At 40.8% G+C, this 22089-nt stretch overlaps 1 protein-coding gene across 2 annotated transcripts in view; it reads left to right on the forward strand.

Annotated features, from left to right (window-relative positions):
- Positions 1-20057, forward strand: part of LOC126384626 (fibroblast growth factor 6-like) — a 33740-nt gene extending 13683 nt beyond the window's left edge. The window contains exons 1-3 of one of the 2 annotated variants that reach the window (XM_050035740.1): positions 8308-9204; positions 9770-9873; positions 15127-20057. In XM_050035740.1, coding sequence (XP_049891697.1) covers positions 8862-9204; positions 9770-9873; positions 15127-15303 — 624 coding nt within the window. In that variant the 5' untranslated portion in view covers positions 8308-8861 and the 3' untranslated portion in view covers positions 15304-20057. Of the gene's footprint in view, positions 1-8307; positions 9205-9769; positions 9874-15126 lie in introns of those variants that run through there. The other variant, XM_050035741.1, reaches the window with a different exon arrangement.
- Positions 20058-22089: the final 2032 nt, after the last annotated feature.

Below are 22089 nucleotides of genomic sequence, written 5' to 3' on the forward strand. Positions count from 1 at the left end.
TCCCATAGGGGTGAGAACGTGCAAAGCAGCAGGGCAAATGTGTTGAGAGAATTCCTCGCATTCTCCTGCTCGGTCCTGGTGGCCTGGCTCGGTGTTGGGTTCCTGGGAGAGAGGGAAGAGGAGCCAGGGGGGAATCGGCTGCCGACTCAGCAGCTGACACCTCCTCTGATCTCTATCTCTTCCTACTGCCATAAACCAAACTGTCTGACTTTTCAGCATGGCAGCCACATAAACAGAGCTTTCCTTGTGGTCTCAAGAGGGCTGCCAATGTTTGCCTCGAAGGAGCAGTTAGTTATGGCTAAGATGTGGCTCTGACCAAACTTCAGCCTTAATAGTCCCATAGCTCATATGTGGTACAGTAGAGAGTAAAAACAAGACATCAGCATGGAAGACATCTAAGAATATTACTTCGTTGCTTTCAGGAAGACTGTTCCCTTAAAGCTATAAGTCTAATACATTGATAAATATCCCATTGGTTATTGCTGTATTTGTCCACAGAAATTTATCTGACATAATGGGTTTGTTGGCATGTGTTATAACACTAATGGGTCTTTGTGGACCCTGAAGCAACAGGCCTTAAATCTGCTTTGCAAAACAGTTTTTAGGACTCAGGATTTTGTGAATTGACAACTCTGCTGAGCTCGCACACTTCAGGGTAACCCAGCTCACCATGTAAGGCTCAGAAAACTGTTTGATCTCAGCTTGTTAAACAGACGTTTTCACATCTTTCAGCTCTCGTGGGACGCAGCGTGATCACTGAGCTTAAATGTAGATCAATGGCCATGATGGGAGGCATTTACCATGCCTCAGAGTTCAGGCGATCTATGGCTTTTACTCTTTCAGCTGGGAGTTGGAGCATTTTTCCATAACCGTGGTGTCTTCGAACTTAGAAAAACAGAAAAACACTTTCTTTACATAACTGTCAATATTTTCTTTTGATCGCCAAAGAGGTTTTCATCAGCCCATCTTTTGTTGACAAAAAAAATGTTTTTAAAAGAAACAAAAAGGTCCGTAGTTCATAATGTTTGGCTTTGGCACTAAAATGGGATGTAGGAAAGAAGGTTTTTGTTCCAGGCAACTAGGGCTGCAACTAATGACTGTTTTCATAATGGATTAATTTTCAACATATTTCCTTGACTAATTGACAAATACTTTGATCTAGAAAATGCCAAAAAATGTCCACAGTGCAAAGCACTGTATATCTTTAACAATCAGTTGAAGGTATACTTCACTAAATGACCATTTCTCTGTCAGTTACTCATTTTATGTTACATTGAATTTGGGGAGAAAACTTTGTTTTTCTCTCATGCCTCCATGGCGAACAAAGAATCCAAAAACAGAGAACATTCTTGATGAATCAAAGTCATAGGCAACCACATTTAACAACAGCAAAACTATACTATAGTCATTTGTGAGGTATAAGTAAAGTCTCATTTACCCAGTCCAGGGTCCAAAACTAACTTTTTCACTTAACAGCCAGGCAGATATTTTACCAGCCAACCAAATAATAATAATTTAAAGGAAAAAAAGTCAAGTCACTTAATGCTGCCAGTGGATGAGACTGGGGGTGGTGGCGGTGGGAGCGGGAGCAGCAGCAGCAACATTAACCTCCGTCTCTTGGTCGTCGGTCGGTAAAATCTCAGCCTCAGCAGGTTCTTTTGCTTTAGTTTTTTGTTTTTTTGCGGGAGGCTCCACAATACCTGGCCAGCATTGCCACATGATACTTTTTCTTACTTCTTCTTCTTCTACGGGGGTTCAGAGCATGGAGGTACATTAACAACAACAGCTATCCACCTCGGCATGCTGTGATGATGTCATGACTAATGCACTTATGTGACCAAAGATCGTCTCTGCCTGAAATACACATTACTCTGCCAGGAAACCAGCCGATACCAGCATTGTTCTCCAGTAACAAAACATGCATTTTTCGCTGGTAAAAAAAAAATAACTCGTGGGGCGTCGGTAGTGTAGTGGATAGTGCCGGCGCCCCATGTAGTCGGTAGTGTAGTGGATAGTGCCGGCGCCCCATGTACAGAGGTGATGCCTCGCTGCAGCGGTCGCGGGTTTGGTGCTGCATGTCAACCCCTACTCTCTCTCTCACCCCATTTCACTCTGTCCTCATTAAAGGCAAAAAAGCCCCAAAAATAATCTTAAAAAAATAAATAAATAAATAAAAATAACTCGCCAGAGTGCCGAGTGGTCTTAAAAAATCTACCAGCCAGAGGAAGGAAAAAAAACGTCAATTTGCGGTGTTATACCGACGTAGTGCTTTTATTTTGCCCGAGACTATATGTAAACGTTAAATGTCCTATGAAAACGGAAGTGTATTTTGAAAGAAGACAATGCATGTAACAGGTAGAACTTGACACGGTGTCACAGAACATCAACAACCAACGCACCCAGGGTACCTTGCACTTCGCATCTAGACATGGAAAGTCCATGACCAAATGTCAATATGTGATGAGGTCGGAGTGAGAATGTGTTGGTGGGGTCGTTGCATGTGCTTGTGAGTTTAAAACAGTTCAGTAACTGTTTTGTTTCTCTGGTTGCTGCTGCTGTACACATTCAGAGATGGCATGGTACTGCATTTCTTGACTCAAATTACATTGGATTTTGTGCAGAATTCATTGTTGATAGTCCTCCAAACAATATGATGACAGATGGATGTTGTTTTGTTTTAGAATATACAGTATGTCTTACTGACAGGAACATAAAAATTGCTGTGTCATTGGTTGGGATTTGTAACTGTCGTAAAAGTCACCTCAGCCTTGCTTCTTTTCCCCTTAGTCACTCTACGCCTAATTTAGCAGCAGACACATCTTTCTCTGCAAGGTGCACAAGCTGTACCCTTGAAAAGATATTTTTACTGGGAACACTCCCTTCTGACAGGCTGCTCTTTTTCTCCTCTGTGCAGCTCAAAGCTTGACACAATAATAACAAAAGAAGCAGATCTCATATATTTCTGCATGTGTTCTACTAACAAGGCATGTCTGCTAGTATCAAAGTCCCAGTGGGTTTGCTGCTTCTCCACTGTATCACGAATTTACAAAGCAGTGTAGGAAAAGAGCAGTGCAGTTTTCGGGTGTTGAATTATACATAAGCTGGTTCAGCAAAAATGTGAACCCCTGAGCTCCTTTCAGGGTGGTACTCCCTACTATTTTACAAGCCCCTGCTCCCCTGGATCCAATGAAATCCAATCATTTATGATCGATCACAAGATCACTGCCTGCTGCTCAATAATGTAAAGTTTTGTCCCAGCTTTTGTACGTATTAGTCTTATTTTATCATATAAAAGCATTTGTACAGGCACGCATTGTTTATGAAGGCTTGTGCAGCCTCAGTTGTGTCGTCTGTACATTTTGAGTATTACTGCCCGTCTATGCCAGCAATTCTGATGTCATTCCAGGGAAGTCCCCCCTCCATCTCTGGGTCTCCCCAGCTGTTGTTTCAATCTCATCTTTTAAACCCCACGTTAATAAAACCGTAATTGAAAGAGCTTTGCGTCCTCCTGTATCCAGTTACTTACACTTTGGTAATATGCACAAAAGGTGTTTGTATGGCTATTCCCCCGGTCCGTTTTCTGATTGATGTGTGTGTGTGTGTGCACTAAATAGATCCTATAATTGCAACAAAGACAGCTGACCTGACAATAGTAAACTGCAGACACATTTCTCTTGCTCGAGTCTCTAGTTTCTGGCGTTCTAATTTAGCTCTAATATATTCAGTCGAGGCGAGTCTATAGGCAAAATCAATTTGCTGTGTTATGTGTTAAGTTTCCATTTACCTCCCTCCGTCCTCTTGTTGCCCCACTGTGACTCAGATGTTTGGATTGTTTAGTATTCCTCGCAGCACTTCGTCTCAGTCCAGTTCTAGAAGTAAAATAATTTGTCGAGGGAGTATGTTTCTGGGTTGTCAGTTTGTCCCATTTTTGTGAATGAAATATCTCAAGAATGCCTGAAGAGAATTTCTTCAAATTTGGCACAAACGTCCACTTTGACTTAACAGTGAACTCATTCGTATTTTGGTGGTCATATGCATTTGTCTCATTCTCGTGAAAGCAATACCTCAAGAATGTCTCAAGGGAGTTTCCTCAATTTTGGCACAAACTGATTAGATTTTGGGGGTCAAAGATCACAGGTCACTGTGACCTTGCATCTGTCTCATTCTTGTGAATGCGGCATCTCAAGAACACATTGAGGAAATGCGATTCAAGTCAATGATGAACTGATTAGATTTTGGTGGTTGTTAGTCAAAGGTCACTGTGACCTTGAATCCATCTCATTCTTGTGAATGAAATATCTTAAGAATGCCTTGAAGGGATTTTCTCAAACTTGGCACACACTTCCACTTGTACTCAACTGATTAGAATTTGTTGGCCATAGGTCACAGGTCACTGTGACCTTGTATCCATCTCACTTTTGTGAAAGTGATATCTCAAGATGGCCTAAAGGGAATTTTCTCAAATTTGGCACAAAGTTCCACTTGGACTCAAGAATGAACTGATTAGAATTTAATGGTCGTAAGTCAAAGGTCACTGTGACCTTGAATCTGTCTCATTCTCGTGAATGCAATATCTTAGGAAGGCCTTGAGGGAATTTTCCTCAAATTTGGCACAAACTTCCACTAGGACTTAAGAATGAACTGATTAGAATTTGGACCTTGGACAGTTTTCATTATTTTCTGACATTCTTCAAGCCCAAAAATCAATCAATCATGAATAAAATCTGCAAATGAATCAACATTAAAAATAACAGTTGCAGTCATACACTAGTGTTTGTGGAAAAGCAAGGGCTCTGTCCAATTTAAAGTGGACAGTGGTTGATTATTTCTTATGTCACCATATCACAATCGACATATCATATTGACATGCTTGAAATGTGTGGAATGTGTAAAATAATATTCACGAATAAGTGGAATCTCATGCATTTGCTTCAGTTTTTTAAAAATCCATGGAACCATAATGCATTCACTGGGGGAAAAAAGGCTAGTTTTTCTCTGAATTAACGAGATGATCTCAGAATTATGAGAAAAGTTTTCATTAGAAAAAAATCTGTTTTTCTGAATTAACACGATTATTATCTCACCAATTAGAAATACAAGAGCGTTATTTTTTTCTTTTTCACAAAACCTTTTTCCCAGATTTCTGTAATAATAATCTCATTAATTCAGAAAAAGAGCAGATTTTTTCATTTCTCAAGTGAATGCATTAGGTTTCCGTAAAAAGCAGCCTCAGCCAGTATAACGGTATTAGCTGAATTAATCTCCAGAGCTCAGCAGCGTCTCATTAACGGTGCCCACTCTCCATTGATTGAAGTTACACTCTGTCAATAACCAAGTAGTTTTGTCTATTCAGGCTGTTGGTTGCCTTGGACTGCATCGTCATGTGCTTACACAGCAAATCATTAATTTGATGGTCCGGTGTGGTCCAGTCTGTCTGCTCCAGTTGTACTGAAAGGTCCTTGATTTCTCTTTTACTTTATACATACGCATTGACTACATACACTGTATCTTTAAATATATAACAGATACTTGTAATGTATGTATTTTTATTGACTGTCAACATGTATAATTACATTTCTGTTGCACTTTACGTATGTCCACTTTGTTGGATAAATGAGATGTTTTGTTTGTTTGTTGTTTTTCCCTTATGGGTTGCCACTGCTGTTTATCAGTAACAAGGCCTCTCTGGTTGCTAAGGTGGGCTTGAGGCTCCCTGGCAGCCGACAGCACCTCTGGGCCCCAGAGCCTGGTGCTCTATGACGCGTTGGGAATTCCCCTGAGTCCTCATCTCCTACCAGCACCCTGCAGGATGGGATGCAAACAGAGATGTAAAGGAGGGTGAACCTGTGCACTCAGCTTACTTTTATTTGCTCCACATTTTTTCCACATTTAAAACTGACAAAATTTGGTATTTTTTCTAAAATAAAATGGAGCTTCCTGCCATTTTTAAACGGCTACTGCAGGTCTTCTTCAACACTCCCTTAACGGCTTTATTTCTGGACCTGAACTCAAAACAATGCCATGCATTTGATTCACGCAGGACATATTATTCTGTTAGTCACTGGGTGTGTTACTTACAATAATAACGCGCAATCTGACCAGGCAAAATATCTGGTTGTGTAAACTTCCTGAACAAACAGCTAAGGAAGTGTCAGACTGGATTGCCATTTGCTCTCCTGTGACTGGCTGTGACTGTTTTTACACCTTCCTTCTAAATAAGGCAGCAGGCTGCCAGGACATATGACCACCGTCCCGATTTGGGTTCTGGACACAGTATCCATCCATCCATCCCATGATTGCTCAACGCCAATGAAAGTCTCACAGACTCACACACACCCTCCCTTCCTGCAGGTCTCCCATGTGAGGAAGAGCTACGTCAGGTCAGCCGCATTTAGCCACAGGAAGACGGAGAAAATAGGTTAGATTACCTTCAAAATAAAAGCACAGAATACCACAGCTTGGAGGGGGGGGTATTAGGGACTTGCAACCCTGAATTTCTCTCAGATGAGATTTATAATCTATGTTGTTCATACATTTTGTGATATCAAAATGACATTCATGAGAAAATACCAACCTATTTGCCAGAAGAAATCTTTTGGCATTGTACATTTCTGTGTATTATTGGTATGTTATATTTGTGCATTTAGTTTAAAGCAAAAATATTGAAACTTTACACTTCATGATTTCAGTTTATCTTGTGACAGTGTTATCTTAACATGGCTAATGTGTACTTATATTTACACAAGAAAATCACCTGGTTAGGTTTAGGAAAACATCATGTTTTCCACAGCTGTAAATGTCCTGATATCTCATTACAAATACCTGGTTTTGTCACCACAAACGTGGCTGAAAATGTCCCAACGTTTCTTTAACAATACTCAGTTTTGTTGCCAAAAAGACACGTGGAATTGTCTTGTTAAAAATTTTGGTTTTGTTGCCACAAACACAGCTGGAAAGGTTCCAACGTCTCGTTAATAATACCTGGTTTTGTTGCAACAAATGCAGCTGGAAATATCTCGACGTCTCCTTAAAAATACCCGGTTTTGTTGCTAAATACACAGCTGGAAATGTCTTTTTAAAAACACCTGATTTTGTTGCCACAAATGCAACCGAAAATGTCCTAGTGTCTCATTAAAAATATCCCGGGTTTCACATTGGCATCCCTTGTGAAAAGTAAATCGTTATTTTAATAACAGCGTAGTGTGCTAAAACAAAGTGTTTTACCTCCATTGTAAGTTTATTTTGAAAAAGACTATGCATATAATGAATGGAAACTGTACATTTCCTGTGAAAATGGAAGTTTACTTTGAAAAGACACAATGCATGTAACAAGTGTAACTTGACACACCATCCCTGAACATCCAAAACAGATGCAGGACGTCTTTTGTAGGGCGTATATAGGGCTTCTGACAGCGTGGTGGTATTTGACGAGTTGGGATGAGAGCGTGTTGTAACTAAGTTGTTTGATTGTGTTGATATCTCATTGGCTAAGTCCGGCACTTTCCATTGAACTTTGACCTTTCTATTGAAGTTAATTGAATTGCTCCATTTTTCTTTGGTTGTAGGGGTGTAAATCACCAGTTTCATCATGATGTGATGTTATAACGATTCTTTAGACAACAATACAATATTTGCAAATATTGCAAAGTCTGCCACGATACAATTTCCATTCAATGCGATTTAGGGGCCTGCAATCGATATGAGACAATATTAAATGCTCATATAACACAGTCGGTTACAGAAAAAGCTGCCACCCCTTTCTTTCTTGCTTTTGGCCATAAAAGATAAAAACAACATATAAATAATGTAAATAATAGTAACTGCTTAAGTGCAGCAAAGTTTACTTTAAACTGAGTGAGACTCAGTGGAGTGAGATGCTTATCCAGGCAGGTATGTCGTGTTTTATCTTGTAATGTGCCCTGTCTGTTGACTCGTACTTGTCCAAATTAATTCCACTCTGCAGATTTATTCCCAAGTCGTCTTTCTCTTGGCTGCTTGCCTTCTGCCTTTTCAAAATAAAAGCGTATCCTAAGATGACAATATGGATCGATGTTTTCGCTTTGCATGGATGATATTGGATTGTTGATCATTGAATGGATATATCGATCCAGATCAGTGAATCGTTACACCCCTACCTGGGTAATGACAAATTAAACTTCAAATTGTGGAGGTCAAAGCGGATGATTTTACATAATTTTCTTACTCATCAAACCGTTCACTGACTGTGTGTATGAAATCCTTTATTCAGGCTTTTCTTTACATGTTTATTTATTTAGGTTTGGAGACTGATGATGCAGAGAATCATTTGATCCTTCTGAGAGTTGGAACACAGCCACACTGATTTTTATTTTGAAAAGCACCACAGGAAATGCGCCTTCATATTGTCTGTAACTTGTCTGAGTCGAAGCCGATGTGAAGGTGCAGCACCCCCCCCATCATTCCTATCAGATCTGCTGCTGCTGCTGGGGTCCTGTAACTCTCTCTCTCTCTCTCTCCCTCTCCTCCTCCTCCTCCTTTTGATGGGGGGTGCAGCGGTGAAGTCACAGTGATGTCATTTTAGGATGTGAGTGTCGGGGGGCAAGGTGAGCTGGTTTTGCGGTGAGTGGTGTGTCCCCTCCACGACCAGCGTTGCCTGTCCAGAGGCGCGGAGCGGCGAAAGATGATCATCGCCACCGGCACCAATTCAAGCTCCGACGCGCTCTGTCCCTCTCCTCCTACTCAGATCTCGGGCTATGGGGCCCTGATCTGCCTTGATCCCAAAACAAGCCTTTACCACCACCACCATGCCAAAGGACAAAAAATAAGAAGAGTTGCATTTTTAGGGCAGGTAACTTTGACCACGTGCCCCGAAGGTAAACTGGATGGCCGTTGCGCAGAGGTGCCTCTACAGTATGTCCAACGGGGCCAGGACGCACTGGACGCTGGCAGCACTTCTTGTACTGTGGACTTCTCTCTGGGGGATCGTTTCATCTTATCCGATTCCGAGCAGGACTAATGCGACTTTGTTGGAGAAGAAGTGGGAGACGCTCTTCTCCCGCTCCTATCTGGGTATAAACGGGGGGAAATCGGAGCTGAACTGGGAGAGTGACTATTTGCAGGGCATCAAAAGAGTGCGGCGACTGTACTGCAACGTGGGCATTGGGTTTCACCTGCAGGTGCTCCCGGATGGCAGGATAAGCGGTGCACACAATGAGAACCAATACAGTGAGTTGCATCCGGCGACGCGCTGGAGCCGAAAAAGAGTGTAACCCTATGCGCAGGCTGTGTGAAAGTTAGAGCGGGTCACTTGTCTTTGCATGATATTTAATAAGACGCGTCGGCATGGTTGAAAGTTTCCGAAAGCAAAAACAGTGTACTGAGCCCTTACATCCTGCAGTGCGAAATATCCTCCCAAGCCAAAAACATGACATGAATGCTTGGACCCAGTTTAGACGCTAACTTATTTTTACCCTGCGTCCCGCTGCAGCAGCACGCACACAGTCTCACACTCACACACACACACACACACACACACACACAGAGACCCCACTCAGCACCCTGTAAACTACACTCACATCATGTTTAAACTGCATATAGGTGATTAATCCAAAGGGCTAATTGAGCAGAGAGAGCATCATCCAGTCGCAATGCACCTGCAAGGTTACACCCATCACTGCTGCAGAGGCCAGTTACTCGACTTTGTGTTGCACCCCCCCCCCCCCCCCCCTTCTCAGTCGCAGTGTGACACTGTCTCTGCTGCTGTCCTGTCCTAACACTGTGTCTCCTTTAGGTCTGATAGAGATCTCCGCCGTGGACCGAGGAGTGATCAGCATGTTCGGGGTGAGGAGTGAGCTGTTTGTCGCAATGAACAGCAGGGGAAGGTTATACGGAACGGTACGTTTGTGCGCAACTCCACACACACAGGCACATACACACACACACACACACATGCACGCACACACATCCTGCTCAGTGTAAGATGAGTTCGTGTAGCTGCTGCATCCGTGGCTTTATGAGCGCTGTTGTGTTATTAATATGCTCTGATGATGATGGGGGAGTTTGTGTGTCAGGGGCAGAGATCTTTTACTAATACCACAGTGTAAAAATACTCTGTTACAAGTCAAAGTCCTGCATTCAGATTTTTATTTCAAAGTATCAGCATCAGAATATACTTAAGTACAAAAAGTAAAAGTGCTCATTATGAAGAATGGCCCCTTTCACAATAATATATATATATATTAAAGCGCTTTAATGTTGCAGGTGGAGCTCATTTTAAGGACGTTATATACTGCCTGGTCGCTCTGCTTTTACATACAAGTACCTCAAAATTATACTTAAGTACAGTACTTAAGTAAATGTAGTTAATTATGTTCCACCAGAGTGAAAGCAGCTATACCACAATGTAAAAGTATGCCATTACAACTATTAGATAAGTACTAAAGTATCAGCATCAGAATGTATTTTAAGTACCAAAGGTAAAAGTGCTTGTTTCACAGTAATATATAATGACTTTATTTACTGCTAGATAGCTCAGAGTATCAATAAAGTCTTATATTACCCTACAATCATGCATCATAATTTATTTTCTTAATTCTATTTTGTTATCGATCTCAATCTGCAAAGTCACCAAAGTCATTAAAATAAATGCAGTGGAGTAAAACGTACAATATTTGCCCCTAAATCATAGTGCAGTAGACGTATGAAGTAGCACAAAATGAAAATACTTCAGTACGAGTGCCTTAAATTGTACTTAAACACAGTACTCGAGTAAATGTACTTGGTTATGTTCCACCAGAGTAAAAGCAGCCATACCACAGTATAAAAGTACTCCACCACAAGCACTTAATACTGTACTTAAGTAAAAGTACAAAAGTATCAGCATCAAAATATACTTACAGTACCAGAAGTAAAAGTGCTCATTATAAAATAATAAATTATCATATTGTAATCAATGATGCACTTTAATATTGCAGCTGATAAAGGGAGGAGCTCATTTTAATGACTTAATATAGTGCTGGGTAGCTTGTGAATTCAATCAAGTCTTATATTAACCCTAAAATAATGCATCATAATTTATTTGTTGATTATATTTTGTTATTAATCTCAATCTGCAAAGTAACTGAAGTCATTAAAATAAATGTAGTGGAGTATAAAGTACAATATCTGTGTCTGGTTAGCAGTGGAATAGACGTATAATGTAGCAGAAACTGAAAATACTCCAGTACAAGTACCTCAAAGTCGTATTTAAGTACAGTAACTTTAGTAAATTTACTTAGTTATGTTCCACCAGAGTGAAAGCAGCTACACCACAACACGAGAGTACTCCACTACAAGTACTAAACACTGTAAAAGTACAAAAGTATCAGCATCAAAATATACTTACAGTACCAGAAGTAAAAGTGCTCATTATGCAGAATGGCCAGTTTCACAATTATATATATTATATTATCGTATTATAATCAGTAATGCTCTTTAATGTTGCAGCTGATAAAGGTGGAGCTCATTTTAATGACTTGTGAATATTCCCTAGAGGATCAATAAAGTCTTATATTAAACTATGATAATGCATCATTGTTGTTGTTTTAAAATAAATGTAGTGGAGTAAAAAGTTCTCCCTCTTAGATTTAATGAAACAGAAGGATTGAAATCGCATAAATCATTAAAAAAAGATAACCAAGTAAATATATGTTTATTCCTCACTAAGTTAATCAAAGCAGATAATAAACATTAGTGATCATTCATCTGCAAACAGTCAAACAATAAGTGAACATTCATGATCAAAACCAACAGCAAGACAAACGTTGAACTGAGTGATGTCCTGTCTTTAAAAGAAGGCCAGTTCTGACGTAGTGTGATATCACTGAAAAATTACACTGTAAAACACCTTAATATACTTACAAAATGTTTTACTGTAAAAAGACATTTTAAGTGATTGTTTTGAACATGTATCATAGAAAACTAGTAAGAATTTTAAGAACTAACCTCAGAACATCAGATTGTAGTTTTAAATACCATGTACACTACCGTATAGGAGGAAACATACAGTATACAGTATTTAGAGTACTCAAGGAGGTATTGAATGATTGGTAACTGTCCTGTTGGTTTTTAATGAGCCTATGTGAGAAATGTATTTATCTCTATTAAAAAGAGGTCGATGTAATTTTATGTAGGATTAGCCATTACATCTCAGTACTTCTTTGATAGCGTTCAGGGTTGAAAGTGCCAACATCTACTCACTCAGTTTCTATTATAAAAACTTCTAATAAGGTTTCAAATATAAATAAATAGTCGACCAAACATTAGTCGACCAGAAAGGGCATTAGTTGGCAAGATTTCATTGGTCGCTTAGTCGCAGGATAAACAAACAAACAAACGTGAGACTCTATTAGGAGCTGCACCTTGTCAAAATAAATCAAAACCTATATGACTGGACCATGTGGGAATTTAATTTGAAAGGACAGACACAGGAAGTGTCCACGCTCAGCAGTCAGACAGGAGTCAGGTTAATTTCCAGGGCTGGTACCTGCGGTTATTCCACAGGCTAGTTAATAACATGTCGGGCAGGAAATCCAAAGTGTGGGATCATTTTGAGAAGGTGAAGGACGAACCCAAGGTGATATGTAAACTCATCTTCATTGGTCGACTACAAACATGACGTATCATCTGAAACATGGAAGTAGCTACATGCCCATTAGCCCACAGCGTCATTAACAGGCGGCTCGCTCAGTGTGTGACGTGCACTTGTAGATAAAATATAGGCCTATATTAATGAAGGTTCATTAGTACGGTTTTGTATTTCTCTGTAATGTAGCACAGTGTTAACAATGTTACTGATACCATTCTTTCTCACACCTTCAACTCAAACCATTGTGTTGCCCCGCCCAAAATATATCACTTAATAATTACATTAATATCGTAAACATGCGGGCGACTAGTCGACTAATGGCCCGAAATGACGACTATTGGTCGACTAGGAAAACAACCCATCAGATCTGAGGAGTCTCATTAATACTCCCTTTACATACGAAAATAGATACGTCTGTTTCAAACGTTGTAAACATCACTGCCCTCATACTTCCATGCGTCCTTTATGATGGCACAGATACAGCCCATAGATGGCACTAGAGGGCGGAATCAAAAGTTTCACACAACATAAAATGAGGCGATGGTGGAAGAGGTCTTAATATTGTACCTTTAAAGGCAGTCTTGTAGATGGCGTTGGTCTATGCAGCCTTTAACGTTACATTCTGACATGTGGTTTGAGAATTCTTTTCACTATATTACAGATAAGTTTTGCCATTATTTAAATTTCTTCGTTGTCTCCGACAGTCGTGTCTTGCTTGTATTGCTCTACACTGCTTTCACAATCTCTGGTGGTACTGCTACGTTTTGTCAGTAGCTGTAAGCTTTCAGGAAATATGCGCAAATACAGATGAAATGGAGGCATGGGCAGAGGGCTCCATCCGTCACTGTCGTCGTATCTAATGTTGAGCATAAATGACCACCACGACTTAATGAACTGTGGTCAAACTGTCAAACCAGGCACCGCTGATCAAATACGAATCAATATTCTGTCACTGCATTGCTTTTTTCTCGCCTTGGATGTTTACAGAAACGTATTTCAGTGTAGCTATAAAATGAGAAAGTTTGTGACCCAGCTGCCATGTTGAACGGACTAACTTTCTCAATTTAAGTGGGATTTATACTTGTGCATCAGCTCTATGCAGAGCCTATACCTTAGTCTATGCATGTGGCCTGCATGGTTGTGAGCATTTATACTTGTGCGGTGGTGTTTGTGTCACTCTGCAGTTACACCTCCAAAACACTAGTTGGCGGTGCAGGTTTCTGTGAAGTGCTGTAAAGTTTAGTTGATTCAAAACACACATTAAACACACATTAAACATGGCTTAATAGAGACAATTTCAAACACAAGTACACAAATCAGCTTCACTATAACTCGCAGCATTCACAGACAAACGCTTGTCTTTATCTGGACACATTTTCCCCACAAATATAACATGCTAACATTATTAGCATGAGCCTATGACATTTTACATTGTATAAATTAGCCTAGTGGCTAGCGGACCTTGCCTCTACTCATATGAAGCCAGGGACAACAACAACATTTAACAAAGGTAATGTTACAAAATTACACTTCATTACAGCTCACAAGGTTCACTGACAAAACAACTGTCTTATACTAAACACGTTTTCCCAAACAAATACAACATGCTAACGTTATTAGCACAAGCCTATGGCATTTTACATTGTATAAATTAGCCTAGCAACTAGCAGAGATTTCCTCTGCTCATATGAAGCCAGGATAAATCACACACAAGACTTAAAATATTATTTTGTGGAGGCTTTATTGTCTTCACAGTTTATTGTTTCTTATCTGTGAAATTAGAGTAAATTAAAGCTTTGTCTCCACTGAGGGAAATGGTTTCAGCTTACAAACATAGACAGGAGGTCTGCGTCACTGCGTTGTGTTGTTACATTTCTGGGGAGGTGCACGTCAGGCTATGGCATTAGATGTTCCTCTGCCAAACATTATTTTTTTCACATACTTTCTGCACTGCTGTATGGATGTTCATGTTCAGAAAATATGACCAACTTCAGCTTTAAAGCTTTTTGTTGAGGCAATATTATTTTACAGCTTGCTTTAATCAGCATTCAACATGTAAGTTAAGCTTCTTTTCTTAAAATGGGTTTTGTAGGAAACTATGTTCATTCAATATTTTGCTTTGAGGAATATAAAGTATTGTTTTGGTGTTGGTCAGGTATCTTATTGGTACTATACCCAGCTCTAGTCTTAAAGGATATAAACTTAATTAAATTTTGTTCAAATATGGTTAGAAATAAGGATTTTATGGAGTACAGTGTGTTGGACTGTCAGATATAATGTGTCCTTGTTTCCTAATGCTGTAGCTATTGTTTTACATTTGATCGTTGCTTACTTAGTTCTCCTTTGAATAAGGTAGAAAAAATTTAGTTGTCTAGTAGCCTACCTGGGAATATATTGTGAGTAATGAGAGTAGAAACAGGAGGCTGCGACCTCCTCTTGTCTCCTGCTCTGTTTTCACTCTGTGTCTGTGATGAGATTTATTGACCCTCCCTCTCTCTGTCTTTGTTCCCCGCTGTTTTTAGAGAGTCTTCGTAGATGAGTGCAAGTTCAAGGAGACTTTGCTGCCCAACAACTACAACGCCTATGAGTCTTTTGTTTACAAGGGCTTCTACATCGCCCTCAGCAAGCATGGCCGCGTAAAGAGAGGCAACAAGGCCACCACCGCCATGACCGTCACACACTTCCTCCCGCGACTATGAGAGAAACTGGCAATAACTCAGTAATTTGCACATGTGGATGTTCTTCCAGGTAACACAGAAATGCATAGTCGTGATACACACACACACACCGAAGGACTGCGAGAGAAAACACAAATATTTATTCTGTTTATATATATATGTATATTTGGATAGCTATCTTTGTATATGTACTGTGCTGCTTATTGTTTTTATGGACGGGGAGAGTTGAAGCCTTTGCCTGTCTCACTTTACCTTGGTGCTTGCTGTAACTGAACTACGTGTCACTTCCTTTTTTGAGATGGAGGATGAGCTATATCCTGTGCTTTTAAAGAGTGAAATGAATACTTTTTATTACCTCAAAGAACCACTTTACTAGATTAAGGGATGCATGGACTTCTGCTCAAATATCTGCTAAGTTTATGATTTTCTTTTGAAACCTTTTGAGCGCTTGATGGCTCCCTGCTCGATTATCGATGTCCGGCAGTGGGGGAAACTTAAATGCACTACCTTTGCTGCACGATTTAAAGGTGCCTTGGTGTTCCCACTTGTGGCCCCCTTAAACTTGCATGTAAGAGACACCCGCCGGAGTCAGAAATAGGGCTGACACTCCGGAGAGGGCCTCAGAGAGGGGGGGGCGGGTGACTATCTCTGGTTTATTTTCTTTTCTGTAATTAGATCGATTAAGTAATATACAATCTGTGGTTGAGACCAGAGAGCGGTCGGCCATAGAGAGTGGCACAAGGCCATAAGTATGACTGTGCCAGCTAATAAACAGGGTGGAATACATATCTATCCGAGCATGGGGGGAATTTTTGTTTGGACCTAGCTTGCACAAGAATCGACTGAAGGGATAGATTGCGAGCGCACAGTAGAAACCTGCTCATTGTCTTGGATGGAGCTCCTACAGTAAGGCGGGTTGCTGTGTGTGCAAAGCTTTAGCTGCTGTTGAAAATGATGTCTACTGTCCATTAAAACCAATGAAAAACACTGTAAATAGTTGCAAATGTAAAAAGAAGACTTCAGGAGCTTTTTACGCTGCTTCGTCGCAGTTGCCTGAACGAGGCAAAAAGAGTTCGGGTTGCACAGTTAGCCATCCATGATGGCGCCTGAATGCTTTGGTACGAATCGTTCCCACGCGTTTTGTTTCTTTTAATTTGTCTTTGTGTGATTGGTGGAGTATGTGCGCGCCCTGGGCCATTTTCCCCCCCGTTTGTGTGTGTGCTCTGCAGCAGCACTGCAGTGGCAGCGAGGTGTTGGGAGCTGGAGGCAGATAGTTTTAATGCAATTATGGAGGAGTCAATCACGTTTCCCCTGAAGGACTCAAGGACAGTGCAGCTGGTTGACTGCATGCACGCTATAAGAAATATCACTTGATTTTTTTAAGCTTCATTTTATGAATTTGGAGGGTAAACAGGGCTTAGAAGCACTTTTTTAATATAATAAGCTGAGCATCTACCACACTTTGTACACTCATTACTATCATGTTGATCCATATAAGGCATGGGACAATATGAACATTTCATGTCGTGGTCATCCTGCCCAAAATAATTTCAGTATCATCCCGATAATGCTTAAAACTCCTAAAATAGCACTAAAACATGCTGGAACCACTTTACCTTACATTTAAAGGAACAAATATTTTTTATTGCATCACTGACAGGACTTGCATCTTTTTTTTTAGTCAACATTCATTTAAGAAAAAACAAACAATCTAAAAAAGTTTAAAATCAAATCATCAAATCTGTCGATATGAAATACACCAATGCTTGTTTAAGATCTTCTGCATTCTTTGAGTTTGGTGCATATGCTGTCTGTTTTTGTAGAGTCATTGGGTGTCCAGCAGTCTGTCTGTGTGCTGGTGGACATGATACTCACAATTATCTCAATAATGAAAATTCACCATAATCAACTTATCGTGATCCACATTGTGAAAAAACAAACAAACAACAACTTAAAAGAAAACAAACAAACGGGCAAATGACCTGCAAACAAAAACCATAGAATTAAAGTAAAATATCCTAATTTTTAAAAAAGTCGCCCTGAGAAAAACTCATTTTACAGTTTTTCACTAAATTATTACGATCAAACACCTTTAATGAAATGATAGCACTACAAAAGAAAAAATGTAATTTTACTAATTTTTCCTGAATTATTTATGATAAAATACTCTCAATAAAGTGAAAAAAAAAACAGGCAAATGACATGCAGCTGCCAAACAAAAACCGTAATATTGAAATTAAAATTAAAATATCCTAATTCAAATAAAGTGCAAAAATGATAAAGTTATAGAAATTTTAATCAAAGGTTGTCCTGTGAAACACTGTTATTTTTCATTTTTTTCCTAAATTATTACGATCACCTTGGTAATAAAATGATGGCACTGAAAGTTCAGCAGAAAAATACTGTTATTTTTACAGATTTTTCCTGAATAATTAAGATAAAATGCCCTAAATACAGTGAAAAAATGGGCAAATGACTTGCAGCAGTGGCTGCAAAACAAAAACCCAAAATTTCAAATAAAATTAAAATTTAATTAAAAATATTCCAATTCAAACGAAGTGCAAAATTTTTAAACTTGCAGAAAATTAAATCAAATGTTGTCCAGAGAAACACTGTTATTTGCAGTTTTGTTTTTGTTTTTTTCAGTAAATTATTATGATCAAACACCTTTAACAAAATGATGGCACTAAAAGTTAAACAGAAGAGTTGTTTTACTGATTTTTCCTGAATTATTTTGACAAAATACCCTCAATAAAGTGAGAAAATGGGTAAATGACTTGAAGCAGCAGCTGCCAAACAAAACTGTAAAATTAAAGTAAAATATCCTAATTCAAATCAAGTGCAAAAATAATAAATATATATAAGATTTAGCAGAGAAATGTCATCTGATCCTGACATTATAGATCTTGTTAAATGATCTGAGGACGTTGTTCTTGCTTCACTCAGTTTCTGAGAATCTTACAGCGTGCATCAACCCGTGCAGTGTCTGCAGCTGTTGACTGGAAGACCTGAATCTCGCTGCCTCCATGCGTTCTTGTTTAGACAGGAAGCCAAACTATTTAAATCCAGGAAAGACGCATGCGAGGGAGCCGGCCTGCTGTCTTTGTTGTTCGTCAAATGCCCTGCAGGAATGTGGATCTGCCAGGATGACAGGCAGCCTCCCACATACCTGAGCGGCCCCCCTCCTTTGAGCTCTGTCACCCCTCGCCACCCACCTCTGCTCGTCCCTTACCCCCCTCACCCGCCGCAGGCAGGGACCTTGGGATTCCAGCTGTAACCCAGGAGCTTCCTCCTCTCCTTTCAGCCTTTTTTAGTTCAAGGTCAGAGTCACGGACCAGCCTTGGCCCCAACCCCAGTGGCCACGGTGGTCGGCTATATGGGTCTTACTGTTTCCGTGAAATAGGAATTTGAGGTATCTTTTTCATGCAGGAAACACTTAATTTACTGCGTACACAGAATCAAATTCAGTGAACTGATGGCTCGAGAGTTGCTCTCCAGCTCATCTGTACAAACCATAGATAGCTCTCGTAGTTCCTCGCTTCACCATCTGCAGAATCTTTTCAAAGTACTCCCCGTTCAGGATTTCTAGAGCCCCACCTCTTTAAAATACAGCTCCACAACATGCCGTCCCCGCCCCTTCCCAAGTGCTTGTCTTGGGATATTTCTGGGGAGGGGACATCTGCAGAGTTAATGCAGTGTGCGAGGAGCCGAGTCACGCAGAGCCTCACCTCTCCTCTCCTGCTGCAGGACGGCAGCCCAGCCATCCTCAGGACGTGCCCTCTGCTGCTGCTGCTGCTGCTGCTGGGCACTGCCCCGACCCCAAACACCTTTCATCTCATACTGACACAGTATCACCTGCTGCTCAACTGTCTATGACGCACAGATCGATTCATAACAGTATTTTTCTAACGGATAAATCTCTTGCTCTTTTTGTTCTGAGGAGTTTTTGCGTGTGTGTGCGAGTGCCGAGGATACCGAGATGCAAATCTTACCTGGAGCGTAGCTCAAAGTTTCAAAAAACAAAACCGACTTGTTGCTGCTGTAGATGAGGCTGCATGAAATAGCACAGGTGTACATTTCTCGTCGGGAGTAAATCGTCATTTGGTTTTGGCTAAAGTTGCAAAACAGAAACGATCCACGTTTTCAGCGTTTTTAGCCGAGGAAGATGTGAAGGAGTGAACTTTGCGCATGCACAGCAACGAGCACTTCTCTCGCCCACCTCACAATCAAAGATGTCTGACGTCTGTAGCAGCACCTTACTTGATCATAAACTACAGTTTTCTCACATGTTTTCTGTCAGAAAATAGAGCTGGATCCCTAAAAGAGTGAAGGTCTGTGTCTAAAACAAAAAGCTCACCTTTCAGCTTTGACCAAAAAATTTTATCCAGATTTCTCTGTCGTCTTCTTTTTTTTTTTCTTTCCACGGCTTATCATAGATCAAATCTGAATTAATTCAAGAGGAGGAATATCTTTTTTTAATGCTTAATGTACTATTAGCATGCCTGGCCCCCTAGCTTAATAAGGGGTGTGTGCTTTGTGTGTATTTTCTTTAACTCCTGCTCTAAAAGGGAGTGAGCGTCCACTCTATTCCTCTCATCTCTGTTCTCATATACCTCACCCTCTGCCTTAGTTTTGGTTTGCTGATGACTGTAAATTGAGATGAAACAAACTTCAGTTATTTGTTTCTGAAAACAGACGATGCTAAGTAAGGATATTAAAGTTTTTCCTTTTATTTTTGTACGTATGTGCTGTGCACAGCAGTCTACTGTATTCCTGAGATAACAATAAAAGTTTTTTTTTTTAACTGGTTGCTGGTAAAGTGTCGTTCTCTCCGCTGGATCGGCTCAACTCTGATGGGACTTTGTGTTTATCAGGGGTGGAAGAAGCACCCAGGTCTTTTACTTAAAGGTCCAGTGTGTAGGATTTAGGGCAGGCATATTCAAAGTGCGGCCCGGGGGCCAATTGTGACCCACAGGCCGACATTAAACGGCCCACAGCTCTGCATTCTTTCCATTCACCTAATGATGGCAGGGCTGCCATACAGTTTGTAGACATGCACCAAGTAGGAACTGCGCAGATGGAATAAATTTGTTCTCATAAACAGATGATAAACAAGCAAGACGTCCCTCTTCCCAGCAACACTTTCCAGCTCCTCCTGGGGGGACCCGAGGCATCCCCAGGCCAGACGAGATATGTAATCCCTCCAGCACATTCTGGGTGTGCCCCGGGGCCTCCTACCAGTGGGACGTGCTCGAAACACCTCCAGCAGGAGGCACCCAGGAGGCATCCTGATCAGATGCGCAAATCACCTCAACTGACCCCTTGCGACACGAAGGAGCAGCAGCAGCTCTTCTCCGAGCTCCCACCAGATGTCCGAGCTCCTTACCCTATCTCTTAGGGAGCGATCACACTGAGATGAAACGCTAGAAACGCGACGCCAGTAAAACCACTGTTTTCCTATGATACAGCATGTCTGACCAGCGTTCAAGCATCTTTTTAGACGGCATTTTTCTGGCATCTTTTTAGATGGCCGTTTTTGTAGACGCTTCTTTTTAGACGTATGTTTTTAGACGCATGTAGACGCTGAAAAGTTAAAATATTTTCAACTTTTTTGAGTGTCAGACACCAGTAGCTAGCGCGCATTGAAAAAGCGCTTCCAGCGTTTCTAGCCTCTCATTTCTGTGTGATCACCCCCTTAGGCTGAGCCCAGACACCCCACAGAGGAAACTCATTTCGGCGGCTTGTATCTGTGATCTCATTCTTTCGGTCACTACCCAGAGCTCATGACCATAGGTGAGGGTTGGGACGTAGATGGACCAGTAAATCAAAAGCTTCGCCTTCTAAATTTTATTTATTTATTTATATATTTTTTCAGTGTTCACAAATTCAGATCCCAAAAACATTCAAGTTTCAGAATTACAAAAAGTAGATTCAGGTTGCTTAAATATAAGATATAAGAATTCAAATTGAAAACCACTCAAATAGAACATCAGTGGAATTTGATTGGTCAAAATATTCAGGCTTTATTGCCTATGGAAGCCGGGATTCACCCATAGACGAAGCGAAAGTCTCACAGTGTAAAATACTCCAGCATTCTACATCTTACCATAATAAAAGTACCTGGAACTGTTATCATCAAAATGTACTCTTTTGGACCAGTATTCAGCAGACGGGTTTGAAGCTCGGAGAATGACGCGACACACTGTTACCCTGTGGACATGAACCACCTCGCCATCTTTCACTGAGGTAATGAGGTAAGGTCCCGTTGCATTAAACCACAGAGTATTAATTATTGCAAAGGGGCTGCGTGAAGTAGAGTGATCAAACTCAAGACCAGTGCCAGACCGAGCACAGTTTCATCTTGTTTTTTCTTTATTTTGCACTGTGCCCCCTGTGGCGTTTACCATAACGCCGGGTTTACACTGGACGCAGAAACGCATCCAGAGCATCCGAAGCCTCTGGAGCATCTGGAGCCTCTTCAATGCTGGCAGCTCTCTTCCTCGGTTGAGGGTCCTCCAGGACTGGCTCGATGACAGTTTCGTCCATCATTTGTTGCAGAGCCTCACACTTCTTCTGGAGGTCCTGACTGGTCTTCTCCTCTGACTTTAATTTGGAGGCTAACTCACTGGTCTTCTCCTGCAGCTGCTTCCTCAAGTCATCTAGCCGAGCTGCATTCTCCTCTTGTTGTTGTTTGTGCAGGAATCTCATCTCCAACCTCTCACGCTCCAGGTCTTTATTTTTAGCTCCTAGCCTCTCAATCAGCGTCATGTCTTTGGAGAGGATCGCTTTGAGTTCAGCACTGACTTT

The sequence above is a fragment of the Epinephelus moara genome, chromosome 23, assembly GCF_006386435.1.
Source record: "Epinephelus moara isolate mb chromosome 23, YSFRI_EMoa_1.0, whole genome shotgun sequence".
Lineage (NCBI taxonomy): Eukaryota > Metazoa > Chordata > Actinopteri > Perciformes > Serranidae > Epinephelus > Epinephelus moara.